The 16656-nt window shown below is 40.3% G+C and overlaps 1 protein-coding gene across 1 annotated transcript in view; it reads right to left on the reverse strand.

The window, feature by feature from the left end:
• The window catches only part of WWC2 (WW and C2 domain containing 2), a 94753-nt gene extending 81914 nt beyond the window's left edge, over positions 1-12839 (reverse strand). Inside the window, exon 1 of the mRNA XM_059469887.1 lies at positions 12521-12839. Coding sequence (XP_059325870.1) covers positions 12521-12651 — 131 coding nt within the window. The 5' untranslated portion in view covers positions 12652-12839. The remainder of the gene's footprint in view (positions 1-12520) is intronic.
• Between the last annotated feature and the right edge of the window lie 3817 nt (positions 12840-16656).

Genomic DNA, 16656 nt, shown 5'->3' on the forward strand with positions numbered 1-16656 from the left:
AAACCCTTCTACTCTGATGCACAACAAATTTCCACAAACGGATCTGCAGTATGACTGAAGGTGGGCATCAAACAGAAGCAATACATAGAAAGGGAAATACCTTCAGCCTTTAGTAGCACAAAATTTTATTCATGAAGTGAAATTTGCTGAAGAACTACTCCCAGCTCTCAATGCTGCCTTCTGGATCAGCTGGTCCAAAAGAGATCTATGACCTGTTATGGTCAGGATTACAGTTCAGGTGACCATGGGACTAGATATCCAGGGTATGTGCTCATACTTCTGTTAGATGCAACCATTCTTAAGTTGGGACCCTTTAAACTTCTTGCACATCAAAATTTTTTACAAGTATCCAATCATATAATGTGTAAAGTTCAGTATTAAGTGATTATGTAATCAAAGTCCTCATCAGGACATCACCACCATCAAAGCCACATGACACCTTTCATGATACCTGAATGTTACTGTGTTCATCATCAATGCAGCATCAGCTTTAAACATTTCTACAACTCCTAAACAGTATCTTAAACAGATATTTACCACATCTAAGTAAAAAGAGGGCACTTAGACAAAATTCTAATACTGGCCATTATAAAAAATTCAAATACAGTATTACAAAATAGCTATTTATGAGAGTTTATCCTCCAGAGATCTGTTAGAAAACTATTACCTTAAGCAGTGACCTACTATCTCAGTAAGTTCTGCCACAAGAAGGGTTCTTTAAATACTGTCATGCCTTGACATCAGACACCTGCAGTGAAAGTGTTTCAAGAATTTCAGGCAGCTGGATGAAGCTGCTTAACTAACTAGGACACCAGCCAAATTCAGAATAAAATAAAAAATTATTAAATTGATTACATGATTAATCATAAGTGTTGATTATGGGAACATTACTTCAGGGCATTTTTTGAGTTTGTTTTGTTGTTGTTGCTGTTTCTTTTTTAAAATACTCTTCATATATTTTTAAAAATACTAGGCACCACAACTTTGGCCAGAGAGAGGACACATTACAATTTTTCATCAAAACCTGGCTGAAGAAGGGAAAAAAGAAAAAAAACCCCAAAAAATAACAACAAAAAACCCCACAACAAACAAACAACCCAACAAAAACTACAAACAATCAAAAAATCCCACCAAACCCATGAAATATCAAATCCAGGAGGTTCTAAAGATTTTGCATTAAAAATCCCTAACTGTTCTACATTTGTCCTCCAAGCTCACTTTCTTGCCAAAATCTTGCCTGGAAAAATAAAGTTTTGATGTCTTTCATGTATGAGCCAACAGGCCAGCCAGGTCCTGAATGCAAATCAGCAACCTGCTACAGCACAGAAGCCTGTGGCTCATTTGACATCACTCTAAGTCATGCTAGCAAGTGAGCCAGAACAACCACATAAGCAAACAAGAACAAAAGCAAGAATGAAAAACCAAAATCCATACCACCAAAGTAATTTCTTTTACTATCAGCAATTTATTCATCTTCTAGACCATAGCATCATTAATTTAGCTAACAGCTGCTTAACCACAACCCCTTAGCAAATTTCAAACTTCAGTTTACTTTCTCTCCAAGAGTAGATATAAAATGAGGGCCTAAGGATTATCAATAACAGACACAAAAAAAACAAAAAAACAAAAAAACAAAAAAAAAAAAAAAAAAAACAACAAAAAAAAAAAAACAAAACCCCAAAAACCAGAAAAGAATATGCAGAGTTCAGAAACTTGAACAGAATATCTGTTTGCTGTGTAGTACTAAATAATCCTGCATAGTCAGCCTTACTTGCTGCAGTAGTAAACCACTGACCAGGCTAGCCTGACTAAAAGGCTTATGGTATTTGTATACTTTCCTGCATCCCATAATATCTCTAGTCATTTAAACACTATTTCAGGAATGTCCTGTAGAGGCTTCAGATGATTATTCACATCCATGACATTCTACTACTCATTAGAATGACTGTAAATGTGTTAGCAGTTCATTTCAAACATTGCAACATGACAGAAAGAGGTCATGTCAATTCCCTGTCAGATTGCTGCCTTGAATTGCATTCTCTTATCTATGCTCATTTACTCCTCAGTGTTTAAGCCAAATATATTTTAAATATTTGATACTTCCATTCCAAATGAGCCTTCCTCACACTGTAGCCCAATAAAGCACCACCTCAGCCTGCCTCTTCTGCATGAAACATAGCTGTGAACTGCAAAATAATGTGGGAAATATGAAAAACTTTAACAAAACTCCTACTAGCCAGCATCATTACGACTTGAAAATATAGAAGACATTGATTTTAGGGGTTTCTCCACATGTCTACATTTCAAACCAATTAACTAACTAATTCATAAATTAAAGGGAACACTCTAACTTACTTCAGAAGGGTGAAACTGGTGAAATTCAAGTCAGAGATCACATCATCTGAGGACTATCCCGTTTTCTTAATCTTACTCCAACCCTATGGACATTCCAATGCCAGTTTGTCAGTTTGTCAATGTTCATTCTCGAATGCAATACTAAATAGTTTTGTGCCTTAAACTCATACCACAACTTATTTTATAAAGCTTTCTGAAAGAAGCCCATAGCATTCCAAACGAGAACTCATTTCCACTGTACAATTCCATCCAACCAAAAAGGGGGGCTACATGCAAGTCTTTGCACTTCACACTTAAAGTCTCAAGGAACAAAAGAGCCAAAATACCATTTGAGTCAGATCCTGCACACAAAATTTTCCATTACTGGGAAGGTAACTAAAATAAATCTCAGAAAAAATGCATTCATAAATAACATTTTCAAGGTCATAATTTAGAATTTATTACAAAGTACTGTACAAGATGAGGACACATTAAGACAGCACTAACAGAATGAACTGAAAAAGACCTGATTTTTCTTTTCTGTAACATGTGACTGCACTGAATATACATTGTATAGGTCTTGAGAATAGGGGGAACAGATTTAGATGGACAGTGAGTTTAGGTACACATGGGAATACATTCCCAAGAGTGCATAAAACCATTATCAAGTCTCATAGAGCCCTAAGGCAGACCCTGACTTCTGCCACAGTTTTAACAATAAATTAAGAACACGAGTTATGTGTTAATACATTTCCACTGAGAAAATGCTTCCTATATGAAATTTGAGCTCCTAAACTTCTGAAGCCTCCTGAGTTTCTCATGAAAGAGTATTTTTGCCATCCCTCTTCAAAAAGAATTAAAAAATAAAAGTAGATTATTTCATGCTCTACCAAGAAACAATGTATACAGAGATACCTCAAGCTGGGTATTCACAGTGCAAACCAGGACAGACAAAATGTCTTAAAATTTAAATCATGTCCCAAGTAACAACATACATATGACAACAGAAGTACCCTTGAGTGGTGGATAATCTTGAAACAAAAATGTGACTTATCTCACAAGGAAACTTGGCATCACTAGCATCTCTTATGAACCCACCAAAGGCTAAATCTAAGTCAAAAGAAGTTTCATAAGCAGTAGTGACCACAGACTATTTCATAGAAGCAAAGTTCATTAGATATCACTAGATGTCCTACTTTTCCTATTGCCTTCCCAAAACTAAGAACAACATCCAAATATTCCCTATGTAGTTCACCTCCCAGCTGTTTCAGCCTTCCTGCACTATAAATCTTTCTCCACTGACAACTGGCCTCTGGCTGCATGCTTTGTGGAACAGAAGCCAAAACCAGCAACCCCTTGGTCAGGCTCTGCAAGAGTCAGGCAACAGTCAGAATGGTTCAGGAACATGAATCAAACCACAGGATGACACTGGAATCACTTGCTAAATAACAGCATTTTAAAAATACAGTTATTTGGCTAATAACAGCATTTCAAAAGTCAACCACGTAAATCTGAATCACATCTCTGATGCAAACTGGTTTTTAACTGGTTTTCTAAGAGGAATTAAGAGTTTTCAAAGAGACATTTTGTTAAACATTGGTGAAGAGACAAAAAGTTTTAACTCTACATAGACATTTTTTGCATAATCAAGAAAATGTGCATTAAGAATGAAGGGACTAGGTTTTGAATAAGAGTACTGATTGTAGATCAGATCATCATGGCCTCTCACGAGACAGACATTTCTGGGCTACACCGCAGTTTAACCATTGACAGTACTAGACAAAGGAAAAAAACCATCCCATTGTTTCTCTATCAAGAATAAATAAATGTCTTTCCCTGACAATTTTCTGCACTCCATCACAGACAGCAAGTAAAGTTAAGATGCCCACATTTTTAGCCAAAGTGGGTCATATCTCCTCTTTTGGAAGCACTACAGGAACAATACAGCAAATAGCCTGCCCAGAAGTGTCCTAGTGAGTGACAGGCAGAAGAGACCAGAATTGTTCCTCTACAGTGTGATCCCAACAAAACACTGCCATGCAGCCATACGACAGGGGACACCTGTGCTTTGGTCAAACCCCTCCTGACAAGATGCTACTGAGACATACGCCTGCCACTTAGCTAAAAGGCAGGCGACATTCATCATGCATTGGGCATGTTCTCTGCCATATGCCATGATGTGCTTGTACACAATTTGCAGACTATCAAAAGTTCATCTGCCATATGATTAAAACCAGCCCCATTCCCAGGCAGACATTCCCAGCTCTATGAGGGAGGTAAGCTCAAAGGGCCAGGCATTGAATCAGAATAAGACTTCTTCACCAGTCAGATCTGTAAGCCTTAAAATAAGCTTATCCAGACAAAACTACAGGTTTAAAAGTATTTTAAAATGAAACAATAGGTGTGTAAAGTACTATTCCTTCATTAACAAGGAGAAAGCTGCTTATATAAAAACTGTGTTCTCACAAAGTTTAGTTAAAATACACATTCTCCTAAATCTTGCCCCCTGTACCAAAAGGCAAAAAAATAGGTATTTCTAGATATTGAAAGCATTATTACCAAAAAAATCAGCATATTATAGAAGGCATTCCAGTAGGTTGTGCTTTTTTGCTTATCAAATAAAGATTGAAGTTTTATTTCATGAATTGAGAAAAATAGCACAGACATCAAAGCCAGTCCAACTTGAAATACTGTATTGCACACAGCAAGAGTATACAGAAGTTCAAGTTTGCTGTCCCAAGATAATGTGTCTTTACATACCCACACAATTACTTTGAATACAATATGTATTCAGAGTTGATGAGATAAAGTTGCCTTTCTTCAAGTACAAACAGTATCCAAGTTCAAAGGACAGCATCTGATCTTGTTCTATAAGATGCAAATGATTGTTTCAGTGAACAGAATAAACTGACAGACTGCCTCTAGCCCACAAGTCCTAACCAACAAAAAAAAGAAATCCAAAAGTAAATTAGCTTTTAAAAAGTACAGTTAAACAAAGGGGGGAAGGAATCTCTACCCCAAGAAGTTCTTTTAAAAACAAGAGTCAGAGATTGAACTTCATCAGGTAGGAACTTCACCATCATTAACAGTTTTGCACAGAAAAAGTCAATGGGAAGAGCAACAGTCCTCATCAATACTCAATATGTACTGTTTAAAAGACCCAAAACCTACATCTGCAATGCAAATCCCTTAAAATTACTGAAAAAACCCAAAAGGAAAACCATAACTAATATATAACTCCCCTGTTCAGCCACTAGCTGCTCCTTCCAAATGAAGGACAAGTCAAGCTGTCCACACAGATGATGACCTCAAATGCATGAAGACAAATGGCTCCACTTTGCTTCACACAATAAGACATTAAAATCTTGAATTACACCATCATTCTGGTGAGACACTTTGCACCAGAGCATAAAACACATCTTATGAATAATTAGGAACAAAATGCATCAAAGTCAAAGAATTTCTTATCTTTTTCATTAACAGCAGAAATTAGCTATTCATAAGCATACTGTCAACAGCAGCACATTCCCAAAAAACAACTTCCAATTCTGCAATGACACAATGACAAAATTTCTCTTCAACACAAGCTTCACAGCAACAAACTTTTAAAAGGTCAGTAAAAAATTCTGCAATATCATAAAGCTTTCTTGGTTACAGAAAACATATTCAGAATCAGGACACCTGTGACAGTTTTACTACTGACTCACCCAGCAAAGGTGAACACAAAGACATGCACAAGAAAACAATGGAGACACCCCACAACAGAAATGGACACCTAAGACAATAGTTCCATGGCAACTAGGATTGATCTTCATCCTGATTCCTACAGCACCATTCTCCCCTTTTGTTCCCAGCTCTGGACTTGCCTCCTGGCTCACACTAGCATCAGTACCCAGTCAGCGACACAACACGCCGATTCTGCGGGAAAACAGCCCTAAAACAATGGGGTTCATTTTAGCCAAATCATCTCCTGGGCTCAGTTTTGGTGGCAGAAGGAGGACACGTAAGCAGAACCATGCCAGTTTGGACTCAGTAGGCTGCATTATCTTCCTGGAATACTTTTCTGCTCTCCTTCCAGGTAGCTTAAATCCATAAGAACTTAAACACATAGCATAACAGTTGTGAAATCTTAGAATCATTTCTATTCATGCCTTTCTGAAAGTGTATCACCATACAAATACTACTGTATGTAAATTTTTGTTTGTCCATTTTCAATCTTTTCATTACTTCCAAGAGTATGAGTCCAGTTTTCAGTCACCTGTGTGATGAATAAATTGTTAAATCACAGATACCTATAATACTTTTTTAGGCTAAAAAGGAGGTAGCAAAAAACCAAAATAAAACACTTTTCACAAAATTCAACTTATCTATTGATGTTACAAACATTAGTAAGTGGAAGTAGAGAAATCCTCTTATCTTATTAGAATAACCTTAGTATCACATTCAAAGCACAGAATTTTAGCCAAACAGTTGACAACGGGCTATTTAACTGGAAAAAAATCAAGACCTCTTAATGCAATCTGTACAGATGTCTAAAGTTATAAATAATTTTTAGTATTTGATCTATATATTGACTCTCGCTATTTTCCTTAACCTGTACAATTTCTCATCAAGTCTTATGCTGTGCAGCAAGTTCAATGACAACTACTTAACATTATTTTGTAAGTCAAGGTAGGTTTTAATTGAAATAGTTCTAATAGGCAAGTACTACAGACACAGGTCTGGATAAACCATAGCCCACCGCACTTGTCCCACTTCACATACCAGGTCACAGTTCTTGGCTGTGACCAGCAGCACATACTTTGCACACATAAGCAAATAGTCCACAGCATTTCCTGACCTGTTAATTTCACATGCCCCGAGATGAAAGACACAGTGCAGCTCTATCACTTCCAGAGAAATAAAGAATAAAAGCCTTATCTCAGAGTTACCACAGCCATTTTCACTAATGCTAAAATCAACAACACACAGCCCCATGCAAATGACAGACTGGTTAAAAAACTCACACAATCACTTTGTATGTTAACACTGTGTGATGCTATCACAGTTATGGTAGCATTGCAATACTAGAATTCTGCTTTACACTGGATAAACAAATGAAGATGTCAGAACTTCAGACACAGCTAGTCTCTCATTGCATGTTCAGTACTTGCATCATGGGTTTTATTCTGAATAAATATAGATCAATTAAGTAAAAGCAGTCCTCAACTTGTCACTGAAATCAGAATGAGATACTACAGAGTTTCACAGGGAGCATGCACATTCCTAAGCAGACAAGGAGGCAAGAAATAAATTAGGTGGAATTAGGATAAAAACCAGCAAATTATTCTACAGGATGAAACAGAGAAGAAAAAGATATCTCGGGAAAAAAATTGTTGGCCTATCTCACTACAGGATTATTTCAAGCTGTATATCTTGGAGTGCCATCAAAGGATTCTCTACTAATTTTTCAAAAGAGCAAGTTGAACATTGCTTATTAAGACTCAAATGTCATTAAGTATGTTGAAACAATCATTTAGCAGCTCCACACCATCAAAAACATGAAAGCCTCATTCCCTCCTCAGTTACTAGCAAACAAGGGAAGGGAAGATAGAAAGGGAATGAGAAATGATGTGAGAAACCAGTGATGGTTAAATTCAGTCTTAGCAAGCAGCAGCCTAAATAAAGGCCATTATCAGGTAGTTGCTGCAGTGGTAAATAATCAATGTTGAGGTCAGCACTTAAAACAGAATTAAGATCAATCCCTTTCAAGCTGTAATAACTAACACATTATTTTATTCATCTGTCACAGCACAACTCTCTTACATGCATGAAAGAATCAATCCAAATGTATTTTCAAGTCTCTGATGATGCCTCTCACCATGTTATTTCATTTCTTCTTGCTTCTTATTTGCTACCTTTAATGAGCACAGTTTCTGCTGTGACTGAAAGTCTTTTACCATGCATCCCTGAGCTACAGCAATGTCCAGGAAAGAGACAGGATGAAAGTTCCCCTGCTTAAGTAACTTCAGTATCTTCAGTCCTCACAGTCTCTGCTGTCCACAAGACAAGAGAAAGCAAGTTCCAGTGAAAAGGTAAGGAATAAACTGCCCTTCTTTTCTATGGAAAAAGGGCAAATTACATTTAATTGCTGAAACCTAGTAAATTTTCTAATTCAGACAAATCTAGCAGAAGTTACAAAATCCCATGCTAAAATTTGTAGTGTTTTCACCTCCCCAAAAGATGAGAGCAGCAATGGAAACTGCCTTCCCTACTCACAAAGCAAACTCTTTCACAATCTCTTAACTTGTAAAGTTCTCTGGTTTTCTGACATCCAATGCTTCTCAAGCACTTCCTTAGCTATACAGTTAGCAAGTACTCTTGAAACATTTTAGCAGAAGTATACTATAAACTATTTCAAATATACAAATGTATTTTTAAAAGGTTTTAGACCTCAATTGAAAGTGAAGTGAGAACAGAAAGGATAATTTTCTTTTCATAGCATGCATTCGTTACCACTGACAGGAGTGGGACAGGAGTGCAGATAAAGATTTAAATGAAGATCACTTGCAGCTTCAGAATTTGTGATGCAGAACTCATTATAGGCGAGCAATAAAAAACCCCATCTGTTTTGAGTCAATGGTGATCAGCAGTGTGCATTGGACTATTATGTAGAAACCAAGATATGAGAAGCCCTGAATTCATAGTAAGAAAACCAAGGATTATCCAACTGCTGAAAAATTCAGATTACTGAGATTCCATTTCATTCCTCCTTGGTGTGTTACTCTGTTGGTTCCACTAAGGAATATAATAAACATGAGGCCTACTTAAAATGCATTGAATGATGGAAAAATAGAAGAATATTCCTTTTCAAATTCCTGTCCCACCCAAGCCCCTATTAATTAACAGGGAAAAAACCTCAAAGCAATACTTTACAATTACTCAGTATTCCAAGAACTTGAAAGAGTTTCAAGGGAACTTCAAAAAACAGTATGCATTCCTCTAACCCTTTCTCCCCTTTTCATCTGCTTCATCCTCTTCTGTCCATAGCTACCTTTTAATATTTTCATCAAGTAGTAGGAGGATAAAATTTATACTTGGTCTGTTTCCCTGCTTACAATAAGCCAGTTCCAGAAGAACTGTCATGACCAGCAAGTTCTCAGCTTGCCATAGCTTGAGGGAGTCATGAACAGAGAAATCACATCTATATATTTAGTGACTGAAAATGTTGCTACAAGTCTCACATTCTTGACTTTATGTCTCTCTGTCTATCTGAATTATAGATCTTAAAGTTCAAGTGGCCCTCTCTTTTGGGACACTAGCCTTTAAAACAAATCAGCACAGTACAGTAAGTAGTTGGAGAGAAAAATCACTGCTGAACATTGCAAAACATTAAAAACCCCAAGCTTCCACAACATCCCAAAACACAAGCTAAGTCACTGCTGCCCTTGAAAGTGTGAGATTCTCTAACATTAGTGGGATTATTCAAATACATAAAGTGGGCAAAACTGAGTCCCAAGCTTGAAGCTGATGTCAGGTTTTTTCCACAGTTGTACACAAGGCTATAATTGTATTAACAGACTTGCACCACCTAAGCAGTAACAAAGACATGTTGCAGAAAAGAACACGGGGAAAAATTATTAAAAAGCACAACAACCACAAACACAAATTTCCAAGAAGCTTTCAAATGCAGCATTTTCAACTGTCCTTTTATTTCTAGATGTGAATATTTTAAACCAGTAACAAAGTTCCCAACTGTGCTCAAATACACCTGGCAATTTACAAACATATGGCTAATGTCTCACAGCACTAGTCTTCAGTATTTGTATCTTCTAAATCAAAGAGGATAAAAATTATTTTAGAACATCAAGCACAACTTTTCTATGTAATCGTCCAGGGAATGCAGTGTAACATCAGCAGAAGGAATATTATCAGTAAAAACTTATCTATTTTACACTTGCCTTACCAATGAAACATTTTGGAAGACCGTGTACTATAATATTCCACAGGTACACCATGAAAACTTTATGATCTCTATGAGAGAAAATAGTTGGGGGAAAAAAAGTCCCAAAGTATCACCAGACAAGGCAACATGTTTTCAGTCATTCTTTATAACCTATTACCTTCATTCTGACAATTCATTATGAGTTTTAGAAACAACATTAATCCAGTTTTTATTGTATTGACAAACTTGGAAAATCACTTTTCAACTTTTCTGACAGCAAGCCCACATAATGTCCTGTGTGGTTTCCAAATGTATAGTCTCTGAATACATGGAAGATAAAACTGAATCTAAAGCAAAATCACCACAAGACTTTCACCAATTTCTTATTAGTTTTTCCAAAACAGGTCACCAATATAAATACAAACTGCAAACAAAGATACTGTAAATACAAATACCGCAACTTGCACATCAAATGGGCTTGTCAGTCTCTCTTCTGTGCAAGCAATTCAGCTTCACAGCTGAGCCATGTACACTAAAGCATGGATTCTCTTAAGTACCTAGGGCAAAATCCCTTTTTGTTTGTTTTGCATGACTGACGCAGGTTAACAATTATTTCAAACGCTACTCCTCTGAAAAGGTCTTTATAATCTGTAATGAGAACAAGTCCCAGGACTTGGCTTCCCTTTCACCTGTAAGGCATTAATGAAACAATATTTATCCTATCCCTATAGGATGGCAAACACACAAGTGTTATGTCACTGTCTACTCTGTTAATCAGAGTGAAGACTCAAATTTTACCATAAAATATGAATAGTCTTGAACTTTTCAGGACTACAGAATGTATTAAATTAAATTAGTAGTACACTCATTGAGGCAGTATCAGAACAAGTACATTCCATATCACATTTTGCTTTGCCTCAATCATACTATCTTTTACTCCGCTTTGAAAACACATATTTAAGGTCTAAAACTGAACAAAACTTCATCTCCTCTATTTCCAGAGACAGTAAAGACAGAAATTTTATACTGCCTGCATTAAAAAAAAAAATCACCCAAGAATGCCAGGTGTAATAAATAACATTGTCCTGTATACCTTATCACCTCATAATATTTACAAGGTAATTAACATGTTGTGAAGTATAGAGGAATTTAAGCATGAAGTTCGCCACTACTGGAATTTGCTGTTAGAGCAAGTAAGACTGATCAGTAGGCCTTACACAGCACATGATGCTCGTCAAAACTTCCCTCTGCAACTTGCAGCCAGCAAGCTTGGCCACAACCACCTTATCCAAGTTCACCTGAGAAACATAAACCAAGGCCTTCATTTATAATTCAGTGCTGCTTGTTTCATAAGTTTATAATGTCTTTTAGAAGTCTGCTTGGTTTTGTTTTTTTAAAAAATAAGACTGCACTGTTTCCAACTGCAACACCGTATTTCATAATACGCACAAAGTTTTGGCTTTGGGGAGTCATTACTTTTCAGCAGCACTTCGGACAACAGATACGTTTTTGAGGTATCTCGTAACACTGAAAGATACCTGTGATGCAGCTACTACAAACAGTCATTGAAGCCGGCGCACAGAGCCAGCATCCGTGTCCAGCCGGCAGAGCTGTCCGGGCACTGCGGGCCGAGCAGCCTCGGCGCAGGGTGCTTCACTCGCCGAAGCATTTCCACAGGAGTGTTACGGAGCTCAGCCCCGGGCGGGGCAGCACACACGGCGGGCTCCGGCCGGCGGGGGCTGAGCGGGTTTGGCTCGCTGAGGCCTAGCGAGCACACGAGGCCTCCGGCAGCCCCGCACACGGCTCCGGGCGGGCCGGGGCAGCGGGGGCACACGGCAGGGCCCCGCGCCCGGGATGCTCCGCCGGCCAGGACGGGGGAGGCGGCCCCGCTCCGCAGCGCCCGGGGGAGAGCAGAGGGAGGGCGAGGAGCCAGCGCCTCCGCTCTGGGAGGGACTCGCAAACTTTGGTACCTGTCGGGAACTCCCCAAATGCCAGCAACCCCCGGCCGCTCCCAGAAGAACTCCACAGGCTTTTCCCTCCCCGCCCCAACACCAACTCACGCCACAGGCTTAGAAACAAGTCTGTAGCCGTGCCTGTGGGCAGGAGAGCACGGTGTGCCCGGCTGCAAGCAGGGACTCTGTTGTCCCCCGCTCCCCGTCCCTAGAGGGGACCCTCCGGCGCGCCCCCCGCCCGTCCCTCCCGGCGGGGCCGTTCCGAGCCCACCGCCCGCCCGGGCCTCGCCGCTCCGTGCCCGCGCTCCACCTGTCCCGCGGGTCGATCCAGCTGGTCTGCTTGGTGTTGTGGTCGATGTAGAACACTTTGCCGTCGTAATCCCTCGCCTCCTCCCAGCCATCGGGTAAGGGAAGCTGCCCATTCCCCGCTTTCCTAGGCATGGTCGATCGGCGGGGATAGCTGCTCCATAGGGACAGAAAGAAAGACGGGAAGCGGGAAAAGCCCCGGGCCGGGGAAGGGGCCGGGAGCAGGGGCTCGCGGGAGCCCAGGGAAGCCCTCTGCCGGGTCTCAGTCCACCATGTCCGGCTGCCGCCTCGCCCCGCCGCGGTGGCGGGTCAGGGCTGCCGGCGGAGTCCAGCTGCCGTCTGGGCGCGGGGAGCCCGGCTGAGCCCCGGGCGGCCGCGGCCGTCGCTCATTAGCATGAGATTAGCATCCATCTCATCTGCATGCACATTCCTCCCGCTGCATTCCTCAGGGTTAACCCTGGCCGCGCTGCCCGCCGGGCTGGGCCGGGCAGGCCCCGGCCGCAGATCCGGCGCGGAAGCGGCCGGCGGGGCAGCGCGTAGGGCCGGCCGGCGGGCAGGAGCGGGGGAAAGGCTGCGAGAGGGGCCCGCCTGCTTCCATCGAGCTGTGCCCGGGGGCTCGGCGGGCGTGGGGGCAGGAGACGGCCCCCCGCGGGGGACGGGCGGTGCCGGGCGCTCCGGCCGCGTCCCCGCAGCCTGGCGGGCCGGGAGCGCCGCGGTCACCGCCGCCCCGCGGGGGACAGCAGCGCCCGGCATGACGGACACCGGCGCGCCCCGGTCTTTGTCTGCGAGCTTGTGCGGACCTGCACCGGGCGGCGCAGGGGACGCTGTCGCGGGGCATGTCCTGGCCCTCGGCAGCTTTGCCGCTGCCTCTCTCCATGCCCTGCGTCGGGGCGGTGTCGGGTTCCCTCTGCCCTGTTCAGGTCCCGCCAGCTTCCCTTCACATCCTTGTGAACTCTCGCTAAAGTCCAGTAAGGTTCAAGGGTTCCTAAAAAGGACCTTGTTATTTAAAATACTTGAGTTCTAAATTTAAATACAAATGGGAACCCCTCTTTAACCATGGAAGTACCTAAACTTAGTGTCTTTAGCTTTGTTTTTGTGTGTTTCTTGGTTTGGGGTTTTTTAACAGAATCATCAGTGAAGAATACGTACGCCATGGGTGCTCCGGACTGTTGTGGCCTGAAAAGCAAGCAGCTAAATCGCATTAAGTATAGACACCAGGTGTGAGTTACTGAGTGTTTATCTCTCATTTGCCACAGGAGAAGAGTACCCCAGGCTGGTTACCATGGTTCAGCTGATAGAAGGTAACTTAATGAGCTCTATTAATTTGCATGTGTATCTGATTCCCAAGATCTGGCACCAGAAGTAGAGCATCAATGGGGGAATGTGACTCTTTAGTTTAGCAGCTAGAACTCCTAGGTAACTCAAGTCCCTGTTTCCTAGAATGTTTTATTTCTTTTCATTTAAGTTACCGGTTTTAAGTGACAAGATTTTCCTGGGATAGGAAGTCTCAAACCCAGTGCTGGTTTTGTGGTGGTTTTTTTTTGTTTGTTTGTTTGGGGCTTTTTGTTTGGGTTTTTTGTTTTGTTTTGTTGTTGGGGTTTATTTTTGTTTTTGGGGCGTTTTCTTTTGGTTTTGGGTTTTTTTAATGTCTGTTTATCTTCTCCATTATAGCTTTCTAGTACTCAGGTCTATAAATTATTCTTCTAGGGCAATTTACACTTATTAAGTACTGGACTTGTTCTGTGCATAACAAGTTTTTGGATTCCACTTCAGAGGCCACATATCTGATAAGCATTGAAGTAACTCATTTACAGCTATCTAAGTCCTACTGTTGGGTCTGCTGCTAAATAGAAAAATGTACCAGCAAGATATTATTTTAATTTAGCTAATTGCCTGTCTGGTACAGATAAGATCTGCATTTTATTATTTTATTCTGCAATCTTGTCTCCAAATGACCCATATGCCTCCCTCCTCCAGACTTTTTGAAGATTTTGATGTCTAAGGTAATGTGCAGTGAAACTGTACATTAACTGTACTTCATACATGAAATAAGGTCCTGGTAGTAAACAGTGGAGAAAAACTGATCTGTGCTAACTTCTGGATATCCATAAGAGTTGAGCTGCTTAGGGAATGCAGCAGGATCATTGGCTGTTAAAGAGACAGATGCATTTCTTTTCATTGACAATATTGTTTCAATGAGCTTTTTGATTTTTGAGGGCCAGTTTTCTTGTCTATCAGTAAAAACATTTACCAAGCATTTAGTTTGTGTCCTTTTAAACATACTCAATTTTATAATTTGTTTATAAGTGTTGCCCTATAGTGAGAAGTTACATGTGGCAGTTGTGGGACAGGATAAACTGAATTTCCTTTTCTGTTTTAATCTGCATTATCAATAAGACATTTCAATATGTAAGTTGATAAAAATCTATGGAGGATATACATTTCTTTCTGAAACCAACTGCTAGTTACTGATCTTTGGCATTTCCCAGGAGCTTTTATAACAATATAGCCTTTTTCATCTTGAAAAAGCAGGCCTGTTATACAGCAGCACTCCGGTACTCCTAGTTCCTAAATAATTCACACAGAAGAAAGAATAAAATTAGAAAATCTGTTATACCAAGACAAAACTGGAACATCATTTGTGTCAATACTTCCTCAGAAGGCAGTCATGGCACCTGAGGGAATATTCAGCTCCTACTCTCTGTCACCACCAAGGCAGGTGGACCCACATCTTTGATTTTTGGTCAGATGAGATCCACATGGGTGTGGATCTGAGTTACAACCATCTTTACCAATGTAATACTTCTCATAAGACATCAAGATTTTAATTCTCCTAAATAAATGGAAATTGTAGTTCTTAGATTTTGGAAGTGAACACACTGAAGTCATTGCATAGTTGTCTAATTTTTAAATATGCTTGTGTGTCTGTATACAGATCTGCTTAGCTGAAGTATAAACTGCTGCGTGGTGTTAGGCTCACCCCTTCCTCCCTCTAATTTCCATTGTTTGAGTACTTCATTGTGTTTCCCTCCATTGTTAGAGTCTACAGTCCAGAATGCTGGTTTAGGGCTACTTAGGCATGACAGTGCTTGACATCAGATGGACAAAAAGTAGGTGTTGTTTGTGTAAACAGACCTTTAATATTGCCAGTGAGAACATATGGCTTTTTGAAGGTATTTTTTCAAGTGTACCTCCTGCATTTCAACTGATAACCTGCCTAGCATGTTGTGCTGACATTGTCAGCTGACAGCATACCACAGATTGTTTGGCTTAATTACATAAGACAGCATAGTTCAAAAGATGTAAGCATGCTTTATTCAAAACACAGAAGGGCTCATATGAATGAGGTGTCCAAAAGCACAAAACAATCTAGCTATGGCATGATTTAAGTATCAGAAAATATGATGGATAACAAGAGGAAATCAATGTGAAAGAGCTAATCATTCCTGTATTTTGCTTTGCATATGCATGTTTAAATGGCCTGAAGAAATTCCCATGGTAAGTAGTGCATAGTTAAAGAATGGAGCTAAAGGGAATTAGAATCATAACTAGAAGAAAAAATGTTTTGTGTTGACTAGAAGAAAAAAAGGCTTTGTGAAAATTCAGAATACAAGTATGGAAATGTATCCAAAGGAAGTCTTCAAAGGCCTGTACTTGTATCCTCTCACATAACAAGAAACATACCCACTCCAGTCATTGCTAATGTAGTTAATGTCCTGATACTCCCTGCTTGCTGCTTCTTTCATAATAAGGCTGTCCCTGGAACTGACTGTGATCAAATAAACCTGTGTTTGTACCTTGTCCTTCCCTAATAGGAGACTCCCCTAATTTGATGATCCACTGGAGTGTCATCCCTGGTGAAATGTACAGCTGTTACAGCTCTGACTTCGACTATCCACAAATGGCTCTGAAGCAGGAGCTGCAGCAGTTTCCCTGAAAATTTCCATAGCTCAGCTTTCACTGCTTACACACAGATTTTGAGTATAGAATGAATTGTGAAGTATGGCAACAGAATTAATTTCTAGAAGCATCTGACAAAAATATTTAAATATATATATTGGTTACTTTGGGGTTTTTTTGAACAATTAAACCACCAAATATGTTCCATGAGTCTGACTTCTGTCACATGTAGCAACTGTA

Source organism: Ammospiza nelsoni, chromosome 4, assembly GCF_027579445.1.
Source record: "Ammospiza nelsoni isolate bAmmNel1 chromosome 4, bAmmNel1.pri, whole genome shotgun sequence".
Classification (NCBI taxonomy): Eukaryota; Metazoa; Chordata; class Aves; order Passeriformes; family Passerellidae; genus Ammospiza; species Ammospiza nelsoni.